Source organism: Anticarsia gemmatalis, chromosome 12, assembly GCF_050436995.1.
Source record: "Anticarsia gemmatalis isolate Benzon Research Colony breed Stoneville strain chromosome 12, ilAntGemm2 primary, whole genome shotgun sequence".
Taxonomy (NCBI): Eukaryota; Metazoa; Arthropoda; class Insecta; order Lepidoptera; family Erebidae; genus Anticarsia; species Anticarsia gemmatalis.
The window spans coordinates 1,858,804-1,882,108 of NC_134756.1; the positions used below are offsets into that span (position 1 = coordinate 1,858,804).

The 23,305-nt window shown below is 35.1% G+C and overlaps 1 protein-coding gene across 3 annotated transcripts in view; it reads left to right on the top strand.

Annotated features, from left to right (window-relative positions):
• The window catches only part of sdt (MAGUK p55 family member stardust), a 189,931-nt gene extending 167,365 nt beyond the window's left edge, over positions 1–22,566 (top strand). For all 3 annotated transcript variants that reach the window (XM_076121312.1, XM_076121314.1, XM_076121313.1), the window contains 12 exons: positions 9,352–9,544; positions 13,074–13,297; positions 13,663–13,833; positions 14,852–14,969; positions 15,245–15,342; positions 15,599–15,806; positions 16,414–16,546; positions 16,913–17,076; positions 17,403–17,567; positions 18,045–18,176; positions 18,753–18,934; positions 19,216–22,566. In XM_076121312.1, coding sequence (XP_075977427.1) covers positions 9,352–9,544; positions 13,074–13,297; positions 13,663–13,833; positions 14,852–14,969; positions 15,245–15,342; positions 15,599–15,806; positions 16,414–16,546; positions 16,913–17,076; positions 17,403–17,567; positions 18,045–18,176; positions 18,753–18,934; positions 19,216–19,398 — 1,971 coding nt within the window. In that variant the 3' untranslated portion in view covers positions 19,399–22,566. The remainder of the gene's footprint in view (positions 1–9,351; positions 9,545–13,073; positions 13,298–13,662; positions 13,834–14,851; positions 14,970–15,244; positions 15,343–15,598; positions 15,807–16,413; positions 16,547–16,912; positions 17,077–17,402; positions 17,568–18,044; positions 18,177–18,752; positions 18,935–19,215) is intronic.
• Positions 22,567–23,305: the final 739 nt, after the last annotated feature.

Consider the following 23,305-nt stretch of genomic DNA (forward strand, 5'->3'; position numbering starts at 1 on the left):
CTGCAACCTACTACAATGACGTCACAGTAGGTTGTAAGAGCGTACAAACATCGTGAAGTTCGGGCCGTTTGGCGCGAAACGCCGCGGACTGAAACACGGGTCAACGTAGTGGAAATACGAGTTATTACGTCATTGATGACGTAGCTACTAGTAGCTAGTATACCAGTGGTCCCCAACCAGTGGTCCGCAGAAGTCAAAATGTGGTCTGCGAATGATTTTTTGTTAACCCATTACTGTCCCGCTGCAGGGCAAGGGTCTCCTCCCAAACGAGGGGAATAGGTTAGGCCTTGAGTCCACCACGCTGGTCAAGTGCGGGTTTGGGATTTTGCATGCCCTCAATAAATGTATTAAACAAATTTTAGGCATGCAAAGTTTCCTCACGACGTTTTCCTTCACCGTTAGAGTAACAATAATTATTTCTAATACACACATAACTTTGAAAAGTCATTGGTGTGTTGCCTCGGTTTCGAACTTGCGACCACCTGCGTAAAGAGGTGCCAACTTAAACCACTCGGCTATCACTGCTTTTAAATCTAAAATATATATATTTTTTATTTTGTAATATCCTATTGATTTGCGAATTCAAGTTTTAGGATGATTATTACAGTTTATTTCTAATATACTTGCGAGGACCCTTCAAACAAGAATAGTATAAAAGTGGTCCCGGAATAAGTAAAGGTTGGGAACCCCTGCTCTATACCTACTGGCTATTCAGAACTGAAGAACAGATGGCGCGGTCAGAAAAAGTTGAGCGCTTGATAAATGGAGCTGAATACGTTTCGTTCGAGTAGGATTACGAATTGGTTGTGTGAATTGAGTTATGATGTGTCTATAGCCTAAAGCTCTTTGCCTGTGAAGCTTACTTAAAACTGTTATAGAATAAGGACTGAGTTTTTGGAGATAAGAATACCACTGCAAAGTCAAGATGAATTCTGCTGTACCTATGAAATGTCTATTTCTATCAGTAGACGGCCTTTGCTGGCGCGATGTTGATGATGTTGAAAACTAAAAATGATTATATTGCTATAAGGTCGGTAACCCAAATAAAGCCTACGTCCTAATAAGCCTATTTCTTAAATTTCCCGCTTTCAATTTCGAATGGCCGCCAGTGTATGTGCGAGTACAATTATGAAAGGACCTAGGAAACAGGCCTTATTTGGGTTACCCACCTTATTTTAAAGAGAACCAAAATATTTTGAAAACTATGTATACATTTCAGAACATAGCATGAACACAAAATTAACAAAAATAAAAATATCATTCGTCCACTGCTTGATAGGCAAAATGAACGTCTTACAAAACTTAATTTACTTCGTTATCAATACATATCAGTGATTGATGAATCCCGTCCAATAACCTCAGTGCGTAAGCAGTTACGGATAAATCTCAAACTGACATCAGTAACTTTCTCTATTGCACAACTCCGGGAGGCGAGGGGAAGGAGGCCCGAGAAATATAACAGTGATTTATCAAACTTTGAGACTATCTAGTGAACTATTACAAATGCATTTTGTTTCAAACTGATAGATTTATGTATTTCGAAATGAGAATGAATTGTTGTGTTGCAGTTTTTTTATTAGTAGGAATTATACTGATTTGATTAAAAAGGTTCTTTCCCGAAGCAACTGTTATGGATATCTTGCTAATATATAAAATGCGATAGTGTGTCTGTATTTGTCACCTGTTTCAGATAAAAATAACTAAGCTTAGGTTTAGACAATTTTTACGGAATTCCATAACTACATTCCGTAGTTTCAGCTACGACCAAAGTCTACTTCTGAAAGACATTTTACATACTTGAGCGTATCTTTTCAAGTTGAAAAGTTAGATGATATTATGTGCTCTACATTCGAAACCAAATAGTAATTGAAAAAATGCTTTAAAAACGAACTAAGTAAGGAAAAATAAACGTTTCATAGACATAAAGTAAACTAATTTCATGGAACTCAAAACGTCTTCATCCTTCACAGAATTGGCACCATTGTCCAGTTTGCTACTTTCTCTTAGTCGGCTGTTTTCAAACTAAAACTATCTACGTTTCAGAAACTTTGGACAAGTGCTTTCAATTATTTCCAACTATTGTTTTAAATGCCCACTTAGTTGTATTAGACATGTTTGAACGGCTATTCTGCTACATTTTTATTGCAGTATCAGCAACTTTTAAAGGATAAGGGAGGATTTTTTTTCGTCGACTTTAGTATTCGGGCTTTCTTCATCTTATATTAATTACGATACATGAGTTTCTAAATTTATTTTAGTGGTTAAAACTTTATAGTTCTGATAGTATTGTGGTATTTATTTAACTAACTGTTTCATCATTAGCTCTTACAGCACCACTATTACTTACTTACACCACGACGAAACACCGTATATTTCTAGAACAACTTTATTTTACTTTAAAAATGTTTGCTACCTATATTTTTCCAGATATTCTATGAAAAGATCTAAAAATAGAACTTTTAGTGAGATGAGAGTAATAAAATATGTGAGCAAGTGCCAACAATCGCCAAAATCAAAGTGGCAAGCTAAGTGCATCGCGTTCAGGCTAATGGACGGAATGTTTGAAAGGTAATGGAAGTTTCCATTCCCTGATTAAATCTTTCTGTTTGTGCACCACACTGCTAGAATTCATAACGATATTTTACTGGCACCAAGGATTTGTCTTTGCTATCTAACTTCTGACGAAAATTTACCGGTTTACTGGTGCAAAATGCCAAAAATAACGTTTGGTGATACACTTGTGATAGTCCAAGTTGCGGTTAGTATGATTACCGCCAGTTTGAGTATAAGAGCCAATAGGAAGAGCCGGTGAGAAACGCTAGGCATTTCTTTTAATTATCAAGTAGTTTCCTAAAGCAAGAAATAATGTTTTATGAATACTCAAATTATCACAAGTATGACAGCACCCACATGGGTTAATCGAGATTGGTATAAAACATTTAAAATAATGCTTCTGTTTTTTTTCTAAATTACAGGAAAACTATGCAAATATCGAAAAAGCCAGATTATACAGTACACTGTACATCAAACGACATTCCATTCCTATCAATATATTTATCATATTGCATACAATCATATTATATTCAAATGTCATGTACGTTTAAGTAGTATGTCCCATTACTAACGTAAGCCTTAAGTGCAATAAACAATAACAATATGCATTAACAATGAAACTAATTATAATTGCATTAATCATTCATAACTAGTGACTCAATCGATAAATGACCGCTGAACAATAATTTTAGGTTATATCAGCCTTCCACTCGCGGCTTGAATTTAACCCCCCTTAAGGGGGAATTTCCAAAAATCCTCCCTTAGTGCTCCTCTACACTTCCTCAGGAATCTTCATACCTAATTTTTATTTTTTATGTTCAGTAGTTTCGGCTGTGCGTTGTCCATCAGTCAGTCAGTAACGAAAGAGAAAATTAGAGGTTACTGTACCTTATTTGTTTACCCGATGTTTTAATCGAGGTTAGGTTTAGGATTAACACAAAGATTACGAATTATTTTCCTCTGGAAGTCACTATTTCGTGCGAAATAGTCAAAGTAGTGATGATAGATGTAGATTGAGATAGAAAGGCAGTCATTTTGTGAGGCAAAAATTCATTTGCCGATGCAAAAAACTTGTGGGCTTCATAGTGTTACTAACAAGGATCTTTTTTCTTTTTCATGTGGTTAGTATTTTACCTATGGTCAAAGCAGCGGAATTTGCCGACAAAGATAACTGCCACTACCTCAATTGACTTCTATTTAACGTATACTCCATAAGTACTTATTAGGTCGATGCATCGTAAGCTTGAAGTACGAAGACGAACTTTACGCCTTTAACCCCCAGTTCCTGAGGTACATTTCTCGGTAGTATCTACTAATTAGCGTTTTTTTATACGAGTTTAAACACTATTGAACAGATAAACTACCGTTAAATGTGCCTCAGAAACCGGGGGTAAGTGCATTCCGCGCACGAAGGAAAGAAATAAGACTGCAGATGGATGCAATGACACAGTAAACAAAGCTCCAAAAAAAACTGGCACAGAACTAAAAATTTGTTCTAACAAAATGAAAACACAGCGAATATTTTCTTACTTCCAATACTATTTGGTACAATTGTGTGGGAAGTTTGACGACATTACTATTAAGTTGTGGCTTCGGGTCGAGAAATGTGTTTTTTATTGAATTTCCAGTTCAGTTATTGGGTCTGAACGAGGTCGGGCCTAGTCGGGGCTTCGGGAACTCCAACTGATGCTTTGATTATCTTACTGATAAAGTCGTTTCAGCTTTTCAGTTATTGGCATTTGTTTATCCGTTTTATAGTTTGTTTGCATGTTTGTACGTATTACCACAGTATTTCTTTTCATGGGGCTTTACCTATTACCCGAGACGCCCATAGCCAGTTGTGCGTACTGGTCGGTAAACGATCTGTAGGTTAAGCAATCCTTGGCGCGGTCATTCCATAGATGGGTGATCGCATAGTGGTATTCGAAATGGTTTTCATTGATAAGCGGTATAAATGAAGTACATATATTGTTTGTTGTTTTTAATTTAAATTGAACTTGTCAATTAAGTCAATTGTCAGTTATAAATGTCTGAGGTAATTGCAAACAGGGACAAAGCGTTTTAATTGAACTTTTATTACTTGTTTTAATATCTCTTTGGAAATACTGTCTTCATCATACTCTTTATGTAATAACTAGAGGCCGCCCGCGACTTCGTCCGCGTGCAAACCCTTCCAGTGTAAATCCCGATCCCTCGGGAACTCTGGGATAAAAAGTAGCCTATGTGTTATTCTGGGTCTTCAGCTACCAATATACCATCATCATCAAATTTCATCGTAATCGGTTCAGTTGTATTTGCGTGAAAGGGGACAAACATCCATACATACATTCTCACAAACTTTCGCATTTATAATATTAGTAGGATAGGATTTTGCTCGGGAATTCACCGAAACATGCATTGTGCTATCGCTTGCTTGACGTCGCTAGTTACACTGGCTTGGTCGTGAATTGGCTTGTAACTTTAGCTCCGAAAACATTCGAAATCGGTCAACATATCATCAATTTTCCAAAAATACAAACAAACTTATGTACACAGCTAATGTCCGGCCGTTTCCCCCAAGACCGTTTTGTTCAAGCTATGACGTCAGAGCAATATGGCCGCCGGCATTGTATGTTAAACTAAATGGTACATGTATGTCATGCTTCGTGAATTTTGTATAACATTGTTTAACAATAGATTTTAATGTTAAAATGCATATTTATGTAGGTACCTAAGTTATTATTTTTGGAGGAGCTCGAGGCTTAATAACAATAGAAACGCGGTTCAATCTCTGACGTTGTGCTACGCTTTCCGAGGTTGTTCTTAGGATGGGTGACCATAATATATACAATCCGAGTACATCAGTGTTTCAGAAGGCACGTTTAATTGTGGGTCCCGGCTGTCATTTTCAAAGATCTTTGACAGTCTTTACCAAGAGTCAGAAGCTTGAAAGTCTGACAACTAGTCTTACCGAGAGGTTATAGTGTTATAACCCAGGTAACTGGGTTGTGGAGGTCAGATAGGCAGTCGCTCCATGTAAAATACGTCTAAGTCAGATGCATCTAGTGATTCTGGTAGCCGACTCCAACATAGTTGGTAGAAAGGCTAGGCTGATAATAAAATAAAACAGATTTTTGCGACAGTTATCCTTTGACTCTTTTTAAAGAGATTTTTATGTTTATTTCTGAAGGTAAAAAATATTTTTGTTTCGATTTGCTGCTATATTTTTTTATTATGTTTGAAACTAGGCAAAAATATTTTTGAATAGTGCAACAAAATTCCTGACTTTCATCCGTCAATAAAATTTCGCAGAACCATTCAGAACTTCAGTTGAATATTTCGAATATTTTTTACGGCATTCGTTTACATATTTATACCCAGTAGTTAGTTCAACTTTATATACTTTAGTCCTCTCTTTTTAGGGATCCGTAACTAAAGGGTAAAACGGAACCTTATTACTAAACTTTCGCTGTCTGTATGTGTGTCTGTTTATTTGTCACCAGGCTGTATCTCATAAATCGTAATAGCCAGGAAGCTGTTTTTTTTTTAGAAATTACGTATTTCTGTAGGCGCTTTAACAATAAATACTTAAAATTAAACATTGAAGTGGGTTTCCATAAAACAAATGTGTTTTTAGTTGTATTTTTTACAAAGATACAAACAATATGAAATTTCTATGAGGTCTAAAACGCAATGAAAATTTTAAGTTTGCTTACTTGTGTCCCGACGTTTCGATCGAATCGCATCGACCGTGTTCACAGCGTTAATTAGGCTGTATAAAATCGCGAAAGTTTAAAAAAAATAAGACATACATACATACATACATCAAATCACGCCTCTTCCACAAAGGGGTAAATAGAGACCAAAGAACACGAATAATTATAATAAATTTAATGTTTTGGGTAATATTTTGGTTCGGAACGAATTTAATATTTCAGCTGAAATAGGTGAATGAATCGAAACCTGCGAGTGACGGCCATTGAAAACGGAAATGTTATTCATCTCACTAAATTAGTTTCTACCGGATTACTTTTTATTATAAGAAAGGGTGAAGGGTTTTTTATGTACGAATTCTATTTTAAGAACACGACATTACCTTGTATGTCCTCACTTTTAATAGTACGCTAGCAGCCTGGCCTGGCTTCGTCTGGGTACAGTTTTGTTTCGTTGATTCCATTCCCATGGGAATTTCGATCCCATCAATCCCATACAAACTTTGTTATGACAGTAACAAATGTATTATTATATAGATATCGTCAACAGCGACGATATTACTTCTTTTCTCAAAACCTTGGATGTCTAAGAGTTCTTTAAACAGTTCTTGAAAGAATCCATAACCCATAACCAATTTTACCTACGTGGTGGACTCAGGACTAACCCCTCTTCCATTCCGGGTTACCACCAATCCTCCGCATAGAAATAGAACCGGGCTTAATGAGAATTAAACCCGTATTACTTGTCATAGTCAAGGCAACTTCCACCACTGCGCTATAGAGTCTTTAAAATAATTTCCCAATTGTTATTCTTGATCTTTGCTTAACTGCTCTATTAAATAGTTTGGTCTGAACTTACAAATGATATTATCCAAGTTAGATACACTAACAGCTATAGAAGCTGTACAATTTGAACTGAAACTTAAATTAACACGAATAGTTTAGTCTTGTGCAGTTGCATTGCTATTCAGTAGCAATAATAGAAAGAGTTAGTTTAGTAATTACTACGTGTGTTTACTAAAGTTAATGTCTTGAGTTTAATAATTGAATCGGGAAAATGTTATAAGAAAGTTGGGTTTCAGTTCTATCTCTGTATATCAGGGGTCTTGGGTTCGAGTTCTGATTCGGGTAAAATTTTGAAAGGTTTTCTCTTGGAATATCCCGGGTAACCGGTACCACAAATAAAAATTGCATATAAATCGTCAGAACTATCTAAAATAATTGTTTTCTATACTTCCTAGACATACCTGGATTTTCTTTTGAAAATATTTTGAGTCTACAGTTTAAGCACTTTAAACTTTAATGAAGTCTATGTTCTTTTTTGTAAGTAATGTACTAACAAAGAAAATCTAGGCCAAACTAAATGTGTTAGTCTGAACTTGGTCACTGGTTGACATTAACTTAACAATAAATGCACTTAGAGTCTGACGTATGTGACTAGCCTTTTACAAAAGTTGCTCTAGTTTAGTGATTCTGAAAGTACTACACAAAATAAATAAAAAAAGGGGACACAATCACATGATGTTTAAAATATTGCATTGCAGTCATCATAATATATTATTTCTTAACGTTACTTGTGAACAAAACTGCAATGTAAAGGCTTGATTTTGTTATGGTCTTGGTAATTTTTTTCGCAAAAACATACAACGAATAATGGAAATAGAAATGAAATGTTAAACTTTTCAAGACACATTTTGATAAATGTCAGGATCTAAAATAGTCAAGTCCAAAAAAAATTTTTTGGCGCAATAGCCTTCGTCAGAAACTATTCCAGAACATTTGAAATTTTGGAACTTTGCCACGTGACTAAATCCTATAGCAGGACCTAATTTTATATCTAACATTTAAACTGAACTAGCACTTATGTTACCAAGATTATAAAACCACTTGAAATGCGTCTTGAACTATCTTTTACCAGCCAAGTTTAAGTGAATTACGTTATCAGGATATTAACCGATATATTTTTTACGAGTAAAACCTATCAGTTACCAAATTTCATCAAAATCGACTCAGTAGTTCATAACAAACTTATATTATTGGAATATTATGTCGCTGCGGTCTTAAAAAAATAAGTATAGTACTTTTATTCTATACAAGTAAAGCAATTCAACGACTAAAACTGACTAGGCTATAAAAATATATACATACTTACACATTCTAAAATACCTATATTGAAACCTTTACTAAACAAAAAATAACATTGTAAGTATTTATTTTAACTTAAAAAAATACGATAACTTCGCAAAACTTTGTTTAACTTCAACAATTCTTAATATTACATTACTCTATTGAAGGGATCAAAACAAATCTCTTGAAGCCACGTCAAGAGGAAAATACATGGAATATGTAAATAATAAGTAAATACATAAGATGTATGTACTTACATTTACTTAACAACCTCGCTATTGTCGGTCAAGGCTGCACTCGGATTGAGACGTGATCTCAAATACTTACTGTTTTGTAACATCTGATTATGACTGACCGAATTTGGTGTTGCTAGATTAAAATAATCTTAAATGTTTAGCTATTTAGCTAGTTATGTTATAAGTCTGTATCTCTTTTGATAGTATTTGCGCGTACATGTTTATTGCGTCAAACTATTGAACATTGTTGCAGTATATTTGCTGTAAATAAATCTTTATACATTTTGGTGATTTATTTTTTATAACACACACTAATTAGTTTGAGGATATTACTTTTTTTTTTTTTTTATTATTAGGGACTGCGGTAATCACACGAAAAAATCTGATATCAACTTAAGATTTTGTTTAAGTACTGTTCTATGTCGTATATAGGTATAGTGACAAATAAAAACATACTATGAATCATGATCTTGATATCCAGTCTGTATCGATCTCCACCGATCTGATAGCGATACGGATAAAACATTGTTCAATGTTAAAAAATTCTTCAGAATAATGTTAAAGCGAAATTGATAACAATTTGCTTATACCAAAAATACCACTTAAAATATAAAGCTGAAAATTCAATTTCTGAGGCCGAGAAACAAAAGTGTCCAGCTATAAGCTTGTAAAAGTAACGTTTTAAAATGACCAAACAAATAAGCCATTGGAAAAACATAACTAATGTTCTCTTCTCTCTACAGGAACAGCTCCGACAACGCAAAGAAGCAGAAGAGAGGATCGCAGCACAGAATGAGTTCCTGCGCACTTCTCTCCGAGGGTCCCACAAGCTTCAGGCTTTGGAGTCCAACCCGCCGCTGTCGGGGACCGCCTTTGTCAATGACGCCTATGAAGATGACACGAGTGAGGAATCTGCGCAACTTTATGCTGTCGTTGGTGAGTGCTAATTGAAAATAATGAAAAATAATTTCAAGATTTCGATAAGAGAGCAAGCTGTTTTGTGATGTTGATCTTAGGGATGGTTGCGAACCATCATCGAGCTAGATTGAGTAGTAGGCCTTCGCACTCGTAAGACATTTGAAACTAAAAAAATTAGACAATAAAGTAATTTTATTTGGAGAATTGGTAAGCGCCTTAAGGGAAGTGTTGAGTCACTATAAAGATACGTGGAAAAAATAAAAATATAATCATCAAAGATAATTAAACATTAGAGGTACCATTATACTTAAGGTCTTCGGGCGACATTGTTGGTCACTTTTCTATGCAGTGTTTTCTGCCAGATACGTTTACACAATAAGATTAATTGTATTGTGTAAACCTATCTGGTCCTCAACTTATACTACAATATTGAAAATTTCATGATCACGGTAGTTAAAACACTATCTAAACCCAACGAATAGAATCATTATATCAGTTTCAAAGGTACTTTTACCTCCAGTAATCTCATACACAGTTCAACCACCTTATTCAGGTCTTTTCAGTTAAATTTTCTGCCTTTAAAAAGGCCTATCCACAACATTTTAAGTCGCGGCATGTTTTCTACATTGAGTGAAACGAGGAGAGCTCGTTAGTTACAGTTCAGGAGGCACTCGGTCGGCCCTCGCTCCGATATTAGCTAACTGGGACGAACCACCGATAAAACCTACCAACTACATGGAATTAGGTATAAAGCCTTTGGAATTATTACACGGTTTTTTTAGTAATGTTTGAAACCTTGAGCTTGAAATAAAGTTAGGTAAAAAGTAGGCTTAAGTCTTACTAAAGGTTACTTATTGAAAACTACATAACCCGCAATGGTCTCCTTGCGTGTAATTTGCATTAAATAAAAAAATACTTACGGATTGGTTTTTTTAAAGTACCTTTCCCAAGTTTCTAGCTCCACGCTTAATTATTTGACAATTCTTCTACTTCTTGGAAAGTTTCTAGCATCTAGGTTTAATGTAGACTGGAATATAGATATCACAAAGGACGGTGTCAGTTGGTAAAAGTAACCTGAGATAGTTTTTAATTGCTGTGCATCATAGCATAGTTGAAACAGCAGCAAAATGATCTAAATTTCTATATGCCTTACGGTACAAAAAAACGTCTATACCACTATCGGCTACCGGCGATCGGCTAGCTATCGAGAAATTTTGCACGAAAATCGAATAAACGCCTCTAGCGGGCGTCGTAGAAATTATTTTGGTAGTACATTTTGAATGTCAAACTCTCGATATTCGACAGTACAGACTACACGGAATTGCGCTGCTAGTGAACACATTTACTACTCAAAATTAAATAGAAGAATATAAACAAAAACAGTATTATATTTAGTATCACACAACAAACAGAATCAAATTCAGCAAACAACTATTTTTAGAACATCCGCTACTTTCTCAATTGTTTTCTAGTAAACGTTTAAAGACTTCTACAAATAAGTACTACCTTTGTCAAAAGGATGTAAGGCTTTTATCAGTCCAGTGTTTGACAATCTTGTGTGTTTAGGCGACAAATAATTGACGGTCAGACTATTTTAATTGAATAACTTTGATGTTGATCTTTGAAGTTCTCGCTAATAATAGATTGAAGGGTTTTGGTATAAGTTTGCTTAACTTTGAAGTTTGTTCTGTACAGACATTGCTAAAAGGTCTTTGACCTTGAATAATTCTTGCCGAAAAAAATCTGCAAATAAGATGATTTTTTACTACTATCAACTACCGGCAACCGGCTGTCGATAAGTATTTCATGAAAATCTAATCAGCGCCTCTAGCAGCCGCCGCAAGTACTATTTTTGCAGTACATTTTAAATGTCAAACTGTCGATACTTAATACTACCGACTGTTATATAATCGCTGCAGTGGCGCGATTCTGTGCAGTCGGTACTATCGAGTATCGAGAGTTTGACATTTAAAATGCGCCGCAAAAATGGTTTCTGCGGTGCCCGCCAGAGGCGCTTATAAGATTTTTATACAATTTTCTCGATAGCTACCCAGCTGTTGGTAGTTGATAGTGGTAGAGAATCGTGATACAGTACTCGTAATTAACATCATTGACGATAACGTTATGCTTTTTTAGAGATATCTCATAAAGTATTCATCACATTTGGATAAAATTTGCACCATATAAAAAAAATATCAAAATCACTTTACCAAATAAAAATTATGAGGTAGCAAATGTAAAAAAATTAAGTCGCTTCTAAGGAAATTAAATTTTAGAAGGATATTCACATTCTTATCGTCATGTTCCTCAAAAGGTCAAATATGTAGGACAGAAGAGTGAATGAAGGTACGCTATGTCGCTATAAAATCGAAGGGAATTTTTAGAGGTCAAGTAAAGGTAACTGATCATATGGAGTAAAACATGAATTTCCTCCTGCTTTTTATGGTGTCCTTGGGTGTGTAGAAGGGTTGGGTGGGTAGTATCTTACACGTAGAATCATTGAAAACAAATCGTTTTTTTTTTACGTATCATATTGAAAGAAATTTGAAATAATTGGTTTTTGAACATCTTGGTAATCTATTTAGAAATCAAAATATGAATCTTTGTAATAGTCTTTAAAAGGAAGGCGTTCAAACTACTGTGAGTTAAGCAACCCTTAGCGCGGACATTCCATAGATGGGTGACCGCATAGTGGTATTTGAACTGAGTGTCTCCGTGCTTCGGAAGACACGTTGCCGGTTATTATCAATACAGATAACAGTCGTTAAAAAGTGTTGACCACTAACCATACGATAAAATAAATTTAAGATGACCTCAATCTACAAAATTGTCAGCCACTAACCAAAAGAATAACTCGTATGGGAGAATCAAAACCATTATAAAAATACCGTGAATATAATTCAATCATGTGAACATTATAACAATGGAAGTACTAACGATAAGTTATCGCTCGATTGGCATATTAGTAATGATTCTAAAGAATTTCTTTGTAATATATTTCGAGAATATTATTGTTATGTTACGACAATTCGGTTTCGCGCTATTGTTCATCTGATTCGAATGAATTCCTGCTTTATTTGTCTTTTGTGTTCTGAATATTATATTTTGAGCGCGATTGCGTTGTAATAATCGATGTTTTGAGGACACTTTCAAGGTCAATTATCATGTCTGCTTTATCTGCATGTAAAATCGGTCTCTTACGAAATCAAATCTCACTGGATATCAGTTAATCATCATCATAGTATTGCCATTGCTGAAAAATATACGTATCTTTCAAAGTGTTTAACCATAAAATGTTTCAAAGACTATTCTTAGACAAATAAATGAAGATAGATTACTAGTACGACCACTATATTTTATTATACTAAACTCTATCGATAAAGCTCGCAAAACACGTATCGCAATTTGCCCATTTGTCTCAACTGCTGGATAAATAGTCAATTAGACTACAAAGTTCTCTTCAGTTCTTCATTCCATCCCCAATGTTCTCCAGACCGGGCTTCTTTTTCATCTCCAGACTATAACAGTACCATAATATTTGTTTCAGACTATCAAGAAGTATGCGCAGCGCTCACTCGTGTCCAGAAGGCGTTGGGAGCGAGTGGCGAGACCGCCCTAGCAGCGAGGGTCGCGGGCGCAGCTGGCGCGCTGCTCTGTCCTGCGCTGCGCACGGCGCTGGCCACGCGCTCTGCGGTCCTCACGGCTGTTAGACACAAGCGACCTGGACTAGCGCCGCCTCATACGCATCGGGCTACTGACAGATTGAAAGACGTAAGGATACTTAAACTTCTCCTTGATTTAGGACGTTTTGGAGCTGCACATCTTTTTTTCTATGACACGTAACTTGGGACACTTAAGTTCAATATGATAATTTTATGGTAGTGCAGACAAAAAGTGCCAAGCTTTGCGGCATCACTTGTTACGAAACTGGAAACGTGAGGGTGTCTTTGTCTTTGAAAGCAAAAGTTTAGCTAAAGATATTGATAGAGCGAAACCAACGTTTTGTTTTGTCTCTTTTAGTGGAGTTATTTTCAAACTAGACTCATCTTCTTCTGGCTGATTCCAGCATAGTTTTACACAGTAAAGCTGTTTTTAAAGAAAATATAGGTACTTATTCAATTCTTCATGTTCCACAGTGTATGGACGTACTAGGAGCGCACACGTCAACAGGAGGTGAAACGTCGGGACTAGCGGCTGAGCTGCTGTCAATACTGGGCGGGCTTGAGTTGGAGAGCCTCATCCAGGCGCACGATCAGGCCGCTGCGCTCCTCGACCCGGCTTGCTTTACTAGGGGCAAGAGGCATAAGGTAACAACAGTTCTAATAAGAGAATAGACGAGGAATGAATTGGAGAATGCAAGGATGCCTGATCATAGAAAAACAGTTTTTAAGAGCTCGAGGTTCTTAAGAAGCTGCTTGAAAAGTGGAAACCTGAGTTTAGGCTTCGAAATGTCAGGAAGAATACTATTGGTCTTTTAAAATAGAACGGACCTTTTCATAGACATAAAAGTCAAAAGTGACTTCCATAATCGGTTTCACAAAGTTTAATCTTAGTTCTAAACTGTTTTGATAAAGTTATCGTAAAATGAAAATGTTGCTACATTCTTTTCAATCGCTTCATAACTTTCCCGCTATCGCCGTTCCCGCACATAAAAGTAAACTCCTGTTACCAGCTATTTTATATCAATCTCGAGTCCCTAAACTTTTGTACGAGATAACAGAGATACAAAGGAAACATTCAGCCTTAGGAAATAGAAAAAAAATAATGTTTCATGCAAAATTCAAGAGTTTGGAAAGATATTTGGATATTCCTGTCAAAGTTTTGCTTAAAGCGCTCGACGGAATTACAAGACCGTTTTGATAGCTATCTGGAGTTGTGTAAAAGACCAATTTAAAGTTTCGTTTTCCCAAATTATGCGTAATGACGATCGTTAGTTACATTCTAAGAGTTTTTATTGGCGGCATTTATTTTAGCGTTTTGCACAATCGAGTTTACGGTCTACTTCAATGAATAATAGATATAAACAATCATAAAACCGTTCATAACGCAGTCGGGATGAAAACTTTGATCATAAAAGGTGGCGGCGTCGTAAAAATAACAGTGACCGATATTTTTAGATCTGAAACTTTTAAAAACTATTGAAATGTAGCTTTAGAGTCTATTTTTAACAGAATATAACTTTTGAAGTTGGACGAAAATAAACATGTTTACGAACTAAGCTATATTGAACAACTTCAACTCTAGGTTGACTACGAAAATGTAAAGAAAGACATACGTACTATTACAGTTAGATAATTTATTAATAAATGGTTTATGTACTTCCAGACTGGCAATAACTTGAATCACAAGGGAGAGGACGACAAAGCACTGACGGCGCACTCGCCCGATGACCCCAGCGAACACATCAAAATTATCAAAATTGAGAAGACTAACGAACCACTTGGTAAGACACTTGTTTTTGCTAGACGCAGGGATAACGCTACATTTTGAATTGAATAAAATTTGAAATTGAATAACGTGTTTTATAACAAGTGAAGTCAGAAAGGCAGAAGTTCCGTTTAAAATTATGGGACGTTTATGAATACGACTGTTTGATACCTCAACTCAAATCTTCTTCCTGCAAGGTTGTTAATGATGGTCGTGATATTGAAATATAAATATTTAATGTTATAGTTGCAAGGGCAAGGTTCTAACAATGTAATTGTTTTATTATTACAGGTGCTACTGTAAGAAATGAAGGAGAGGCCGTTATTATCGGTAGGATAGTCAGAGGCGGTGCGGCGGAGAAATCAGGACTATTACATGAAGGCGACGAGGTTTGCATTCTTCTTTACCCATTTCTTTTTCTCTAGTTTTTATTGTTTATCATTTTATATTACTTAAGTACATACCTATTTATTTTCTCATTGTCATTTATAAGCACGTCTTGCAGAGCTATAAGCATAAAACTTGTAATTTAAATTCAAACTCATACTCAGCAGTGCAATGGATAAAACACTAAGGTGAAAATAAGTTTTAGGTATATCCTGTTTTAAATTAGTTCGTGTATTAATATAGTATTTATTTCTACAGCTTCTAGAAGTAAACGGCGTAGCAATGCGCGGTAAATCAGTGCACGAAGTCTGTCAAGTGCTAGGCGCGTTGTCGGGAACATTATGTGTAGTGTTGGCGCCGAGACGAGCTCAGCCGCGGCCGCCGCCCAGTCACCGCGTGTTGCATGTCCGGGCACACTTCGATTATGATCCTGAGGATGACGTTTATATACCTTGCCGGGAGCTTGGTAAGTTTCAACCTAACACTTATTTAAAACATCAAAAAAATCGAAAATATTTTATTGACTTAAAATCTGTTACAATATCTATACATTTTCCTGACACGTATGCTAGCCGTGCTGTGATATAATAACAGACAGACAAACTATTGGTGAGAATTTCGTGATAATAATGGAACGATAAACCTGTTAGCTATTTAGCAGCAAAACAATGTTCTTGTAGATTTAAAGTAAAACATGATTTCAAATTGAGTAAAGCTTTTTACCAGGTGTGTCATGAAATGTTACTAAAATGATTATTATAATAAAGCTATTTGAAGTTTAGGTATTAATGTAGCACTAGTAAATATCAATTTGTCCTCAATTAAACTTTGGATTTACCTTGCTGTTAATTTGTCGTTCTTGTTTTATAATGTTGGTATCACACAAGGAAGTGACTGAACTGACTCAATCTAACAAGCTGTAAATACATACATACATAATATCACGCCATTTTCCGATAGGGGTAGGCAGAGCGCAAATGTTTAAAATAATAATAATTTCGTAAATATGTTGAACTAAAATAAAGTATATTTAAATACTGACTTTTATTTTACATTTTTATTTCGTGTTCCAGGTATAAGTTTCCAGAAAGGCGACGTTCTTCATGTAATAAGCCGCGAGGACCCCAACTGGTGGCAAGCGTTCCGTGAGGGAGAAGAGGACCAGACCCTCGCCGGTCTCATACCAAGTCAGGCCTTCCAACATCAGTAAGTGATAATAATATATCCTAATACCAATGTAGATTAGTTTTGAACTATAAAAAATATTCTTCAGATGTGAATTCTAGCTAGGTTTACAATTTTGTCGAAGCCAAGGCAAATACTTCCTTATCTATAGCTTTATTTCTTCTGTTGTTGTTTATTGTTGTTTCTACGTTTGCTTCTCATTACTATAAAACGATTACCTATTTATATGCGTCCTGCTTGTATTTTATTACCATTTAGAACTCTGCTTTGTATAATTATACATACAAACATACATACATAATATCACGCCTTTTTTCCACAACGATAGGCAGAGATCAAAGAAAGCCAGTTAGTCATTATATTAACAATACAAAATCTACTTTTCAGGAGAGAATCAATGAAACTAACGCTAGCGGGTGAGGTAGCGGCCAGAGATAAGCCGCGTAAGGGCGGTACTCTCCTCTGTGCCAAGAAACCCCCACGCAAGAAGAAGGGCAAGAAAGCTACGAGCGAAGCTGGTTACCCATTGTATTCTACTTCTGGAGCTGATGGTATGTATTTCTAAAAACATTATGTGTAGTTTCAGCCGACGTCCTGTTTAATGATAAAAGAAGGCTTGTTTTAAAGAGAGAAAATTTAGTTTTTTATAAGTAAAATAACGTTAAAATTCCTTTAACAGTTATAATAAATAGTTGCTTACTAACATCAAGCATTTTTTGTATTTGTATCTGTTCTGAGTCCATATTTAGTCGTAGAGTTTATTTTTGCCTCAGATCATTTGAGCCAAGCAAGAATATGTACCAAGGCAGATCTTTATTTCTGTCATCATCATCTCTCTATATCTTCGTATCTGATGTAAAATCTTCTTTCCTCCTAGAATACGAACAAGAAGAGATCCTAACATACGAGGAGGTAGCGCTGTACTACCCGCGAGCGTCTCTGAAGCGTCCCATCGTGCTCATCGGTCCGCCCAACATCGGCCGCCACGAGTTACGTCAGAGGCTCATGGAAGACAGCTCTAGATTCGCTGCTGCTGTACCACGTAAGTATTTGATTGATTGTTTTCTATTTCACTAAAATAAAGTCTACATAATTAGTCACACGGAGCAAAAGTAACTTTATTAAGAAGACTAAGAGGCGCGTTAAATGATGGAACGACCTCTCGATCTTTCTTGAATAAAATGAGTTCTTTTTCTTATCGTATGCTTAGTGGTCAAGCTAGTGTCAAAATTGTTCAAGCGGCCCAAAGGCCGAAATAAGTTGAATTTACCGTATACAAAAGATAGATTAGTATGTACCGTTTGCTTGGTTCTCCGGAACTTTCTTCTTCTCATAACATTCTTATTTAGTTCTCACTTTTTTGCCATTTATTTATAATTTTGTCTGACTGCTATGCATATACGACAAGACACACACTTTCAAACTATATTATCAACATTCATCTCATGCTTCATCATCTTTCTATAAGTGAGGGTTCAAACGCTTTGAGTTAGTGTTTAACATGAGTATAACATTACAGACACGTCTCGTCCCCGCAAGGACCACGAAGTGCCAGGCCAGGACTACCACTTCATCTCTCGCACGCAGTTCGAAGCAGACATTCTAAACAGAAAGTTTGTTGAACACGGAGAGTATGAGAAGGCTTATTATGGTGAGTTTACTTAGGTACTATGGTTTATCATAATCCTGTAGCGCGCTTCTCTACAGGTGATACTTTCAGTATCGAGAGTTTGACATTTCAAATGTATTGCGAATATAGGTCCTACGGCACCGGCTAGAGGTAAATTCTCATACAATTTTTTTCGATAAAACTAGCCGGTTATCGATAGTGGTAGAGAATCGCGCTACTGAAATTGACTACATTTGTCAGACACGACTTGCCTGTGAGTTGCTCTTCGACAACTTAAATTTCATAAATGGTTTTGAAGTGATGGAGTAGAGTGAGGAGCTGTCTAAAGCCTTTATTTGACCTGCTGCAATGCCGCCATATTCTAAGATATGATTACAACCATTGTAATATCTAAGATCTAAGAAATTACTATTTTAATTCAGCTAAGAACTTTCTTATAAGGTTTTCAACAGTGTTCCCAATACCTGATAAATCGATTCTCTGTTCTAAAATATGCTGTCTTGATCACTTTTGGTTACTCTTCTGCGGAGCTATCATTACATAATATATTCCGTCGTATCTAAGAATAATTCTCTAAATTACATTTTTCTCTTTCAGGTACGTCACTAGAAGCAATCCGTGAAGTGGTAAACTCCGGCAAGATCTGCGTGCTGAACCTTCACCCGCAGTCGTTGAAGATCCTGCGCAACTCCGACCTGAAGCCTTATACCGTGTTCGTGGCGCCGCCCAGCCTTGAGAAACTGAGGCAGAAGAAGATCAGAAACGGAGAGGCTTTCAAGGTAAATTGAACTTTATTTTATGAGAGTTATACCAGCACATTTATAAACTTCTCCAAAAATTTCTTCGAATAAGCGTAACTAATCTATTTTTTTTATGAATTCTTGACATCGGTCCGCACAGCGGTACAAAGTAATTTTTTTTGCAACATTTGATGTTGTTTGACTTTAGAGATAAAAATTTCTTGTTTTTCACTAGACACACTTGTGGTCTTAGCTTTGATACTTTGTCATAAATGCGTCGCCTTAATGAATATAGTCTGATTTTAACTTCGTCCTTACAGGAGGAAGAACTAAAAGAAATAATAGCGACGGCCCGTGACATGGAGCTGCGCTGGGGCCATCTGTTCGACATGATCATCATCAACAACGACACGCAGCGCGCCTACCAGCAGCTGCTCAACGAGATCAACAGTCTGGAGCGCGAGCCGCAGTGGGTGCCGGCGCACTGGCTCAAGCACACCTAGCGAGAAACCCCCGATGTTGCGCGCCCGCACGCAACACCGACCGCATGTCCGGCAACATGTCCCCCGACATGCCCGCCAACATGTCAGCCAACATGCTCGGCAACATGTCCGGTGACACTCACCGACACTCGACAATATCGAATAACGCCCGCCCGGCACGCCGCCGTCGACAAACTCGTACTGATGTTCGACATTATCACGCGAATGGTTTTACATTTGCTTTTCTACTTTCTAAACGTTTGCGACGTGAAGAAAATGAAAAAGGACATAAGAGTACTCGGTAGTGATAGAGAGGAATGTAGCGACACTGGTATGCTCTCAGATAATGATGTAGAAAATATAGAATTTAGAAATGTGTTCCCGAAATCTTGTTTAGTTAACGAACGTGAACATTCGAAACGAAGCGAGACGAGATCTATTGCGTGACTTTTATCTCGATCTATCGAATCGATTTCGACGGATCGATTGTATTTTAATAGTTTCAAACATCACTTTAGTTTAGTGTTATGAATTTATTTCAAAAATATTGTAAGTGTTACAAGTGAGGTGCAAATTACTTATGAAGATGAGTGTAGAGGTGGTGTTATGAAATCAAAATGAGAGAAATTAAATAATATTTATTAATTAAAGTCGATAGACCACAAAATTCGTACGTTTTTATCTATATTATTCGATAGGCCATCATTTTGCAACAATATACTGGCAATAAAAATCATTAAATTTTCGTCTGATGTTAGAAATAACGTCTTGTGCGTAATTATGTAGAGATTTCAATAAAAACGTGGAATTTTATAATCTAAAAAGTAATAGGGGTTCTTTTTAAATTTTAACAAAATATACTGCCTTATTCGTGGATGTTACATTTTAAACTTCTAAGTAATCGCTTATTAAAATTAGAAACATAGGAATGGTTAGTGTTTATCCTTGTTTCTTATTTTAATAATATTTAGAAATAGTTATAATAATAAAAAACCCCGAGAGTCAGTCATTAAATCCTTCGGTAGTTTAGATATTTATATATAAAATCGAAATAATATTTTCAACATTTTGTCCTGACTGACTCGGTAACGCACGCCCCAAACCTTTTGAACCTAAAACGTATGAGTGTATTAAAAGGCCAATATAAAACTATTAAATAAAAACCCACTTTTGAATAAAGGCATTTTTTATATTTACTGCTTGATATGATTGTTTATAGTTACAATACCATGATTGTACATGGAATATTTTTATTTCTACTGTTATCTTACTACAACTTGTCTCTACATTGGCAACAAAACAATAAAATTGCCAGTTTTAAAATTAAGTAAAAGCAAAACTACTGTTTTGTTGAAGAGGTATTATATTTACAAATAAATTGCTGCTACGATATAGTACATTCCAAAGTGAATTATGCATTCCGTTTAGAAGTATATAAATTATATTATTAATCTTATCCAAGTAAAGACTGTCCAGTTTAGAGTTTTCCTTGATATTTTCTTTGCTATTATTCGTAAGATAATTTTATGTTTTCAAATTATCTTGGAATCCTTTACTATACTTGTTATGGCTAAACTAAATTAAAAAAAAACATAAATCGCATGTGTTGCCAGTCCAAATAAATAAAAAAAGATAAAATAATTATAAAAATTGTTGAACTTTTAATAAATACTGCTATCATCAACAATAATGCGATGGAATTTATAGTTTGCAAAGAATTTAAATAGATAGAGAATTAAATACGATGATAAAACAATAAAATATTTCTCTATTGCCAAATTTATACGGTAGTATTAAAAAATAGGATTTTTTGAAAAATTTCTCCTGTAGTCTTCTTGTGGATTTCTCTATAAGGAAATGACTCGATGGTAGCAAGTTAATAGTTACAATAAAACCAATTAAAATTAACACTGCTATTATAGTGAGTAGAAAAGCAATATTTTATATCCATATAATCAAATTTACCTACTGTACAACGACATATCTGTTTTTTATAGTATACCTATTTCAATTAATATTTTTGGCCAATAAAATATTCTTTTTGGCAAATTTACCCGTTTAAAAGTATACCTACCTATAGATAAAATAATATTAGAACGAATAGTCGCGATACGGTGTGTTTACGGCTTACAGCGGGAACTTTGCAACTTGTTTATCGTCATTGTAACCAGAAAATATTAATTAATTTTATTATAATAATTATACTCACTTTATGATGACATTACTGTTTTTTGTTGTGTAGAAATAAATGTGTTACGTATATGAGAATTTCTTCAATAAAAATGTTTACCCAGGACAATAATTACATAGGCTTACATTCGAAAGTGATTATACCAACGATACTTAAAATAAACCTATACAACATGTAATATAGAGTTATTTCTAGTATTAATAATCACATTGCAATAACTACAACCTAGGTACAAATTTTAAAGGACACCAAGTTTACAATCGATGTTAATATTATCTGGTTACGAACGCGTTATAGCAGCGATTTAATTCAATGCAAACAAGAGAATTTTATGAAACAATATTCTAAATGTCCTGGTCATAAATTAGTTCTGTATTTGTATATCTATGTAGATAGACATGTGCATTCCAAATAATTTAGTGCCAAATATATAAGGCCACGGTGACTGTGGATTTAATATTTCATTTTTAAAGTAATCACAATTTTTAAATACGTTATTTTATATGTATGTTGTAGGTATTCATCATTACCACTTTCATGTTATGTGTACTGATTTTGACGAGTTGTGTCATAAAGTTTTTAAATTGATCGTGAAATTGCATTAGTTGTGTAAGTTATTACGTATTTGAATAAAATAAATCAGTGGTAACCTGTGGAGGTGCTAAAACTTGTAAACTATAGTTTGTTCTTTTTTTTCATAAATCTGTGTTTTTAAGTTATTGTTTATATAGCATGGGCGTGAATAATCTTTGAAAATGACATAGGTATTACAATTTTGAACATCATAGAACAACAGTTCAAAAGTTATTCATACCCATACGAAATTGTGGATTTGTCGAACTTCACAGTATTGATATTATCTTATTTATAAATAGCCATGTATATAATTTATTAACAACGGAGGAAATGATAAAAATATTATAAATAAATAACATGTTAATAGTGAACAATTTATTGTAAATAATAGAATACCTATTAAATTTAATATCAGATAATAACGTTTGTTTTATTTCCCGTTAGTTATACTTTCCTATTCCTACTGCCTATAATACTAATGTTGTCAAGTTAAGTGTATAAAAGTTTTTACGGAAGCCTTCGTAATATTACGCTTATTATTATTCAGCACGGTATATCGGCACATCAATCTGATTTTATAATTACGAAGACTGTCTTATACTCCTGGAAATCATCGGAGCAAGCATGCTATAACAATATTATAAAAATAAAGACAATGTAGTAACTGAGTCAGAAAGTGTTGTTTGGAAATTTGGTCTCGTATATTATAATTACGAGTATAAATAAGTAAAAGCAAGTAAGCAAGCAGGGCCTATGATCGTTAGCCATTATTGTAGAGGTCAAAATATTTCACGAGCAATATAGAGTAAACTAATTCAAAGCTCTTGATTACAAAATAACGATTCTTAATCAAAATGGTCAGACTTGATTTTACATTGGGTACAACGCTTTTAAAATATATTTTCTAATAGCTGAGTTTATTTCTTTTTTATACAATTGCTTAATATACTAAGAGAAGTGATACACATAATTCACAGCAAGTTCTGATAAATGTAGCTGCCTTTTTACCAAAAAAGTAGGCTTAGAAGAAACCGACAACGTAAAAAATCTTACGGTTTTCATGTGCGTTGTCGCAACCGCTATGCTTTCGGGGCCGGATAAAAATGTGAGGTTTGCAATAAAATTGCTATCCCGAAACTAGGCATTCCTAGCATAAGTTGA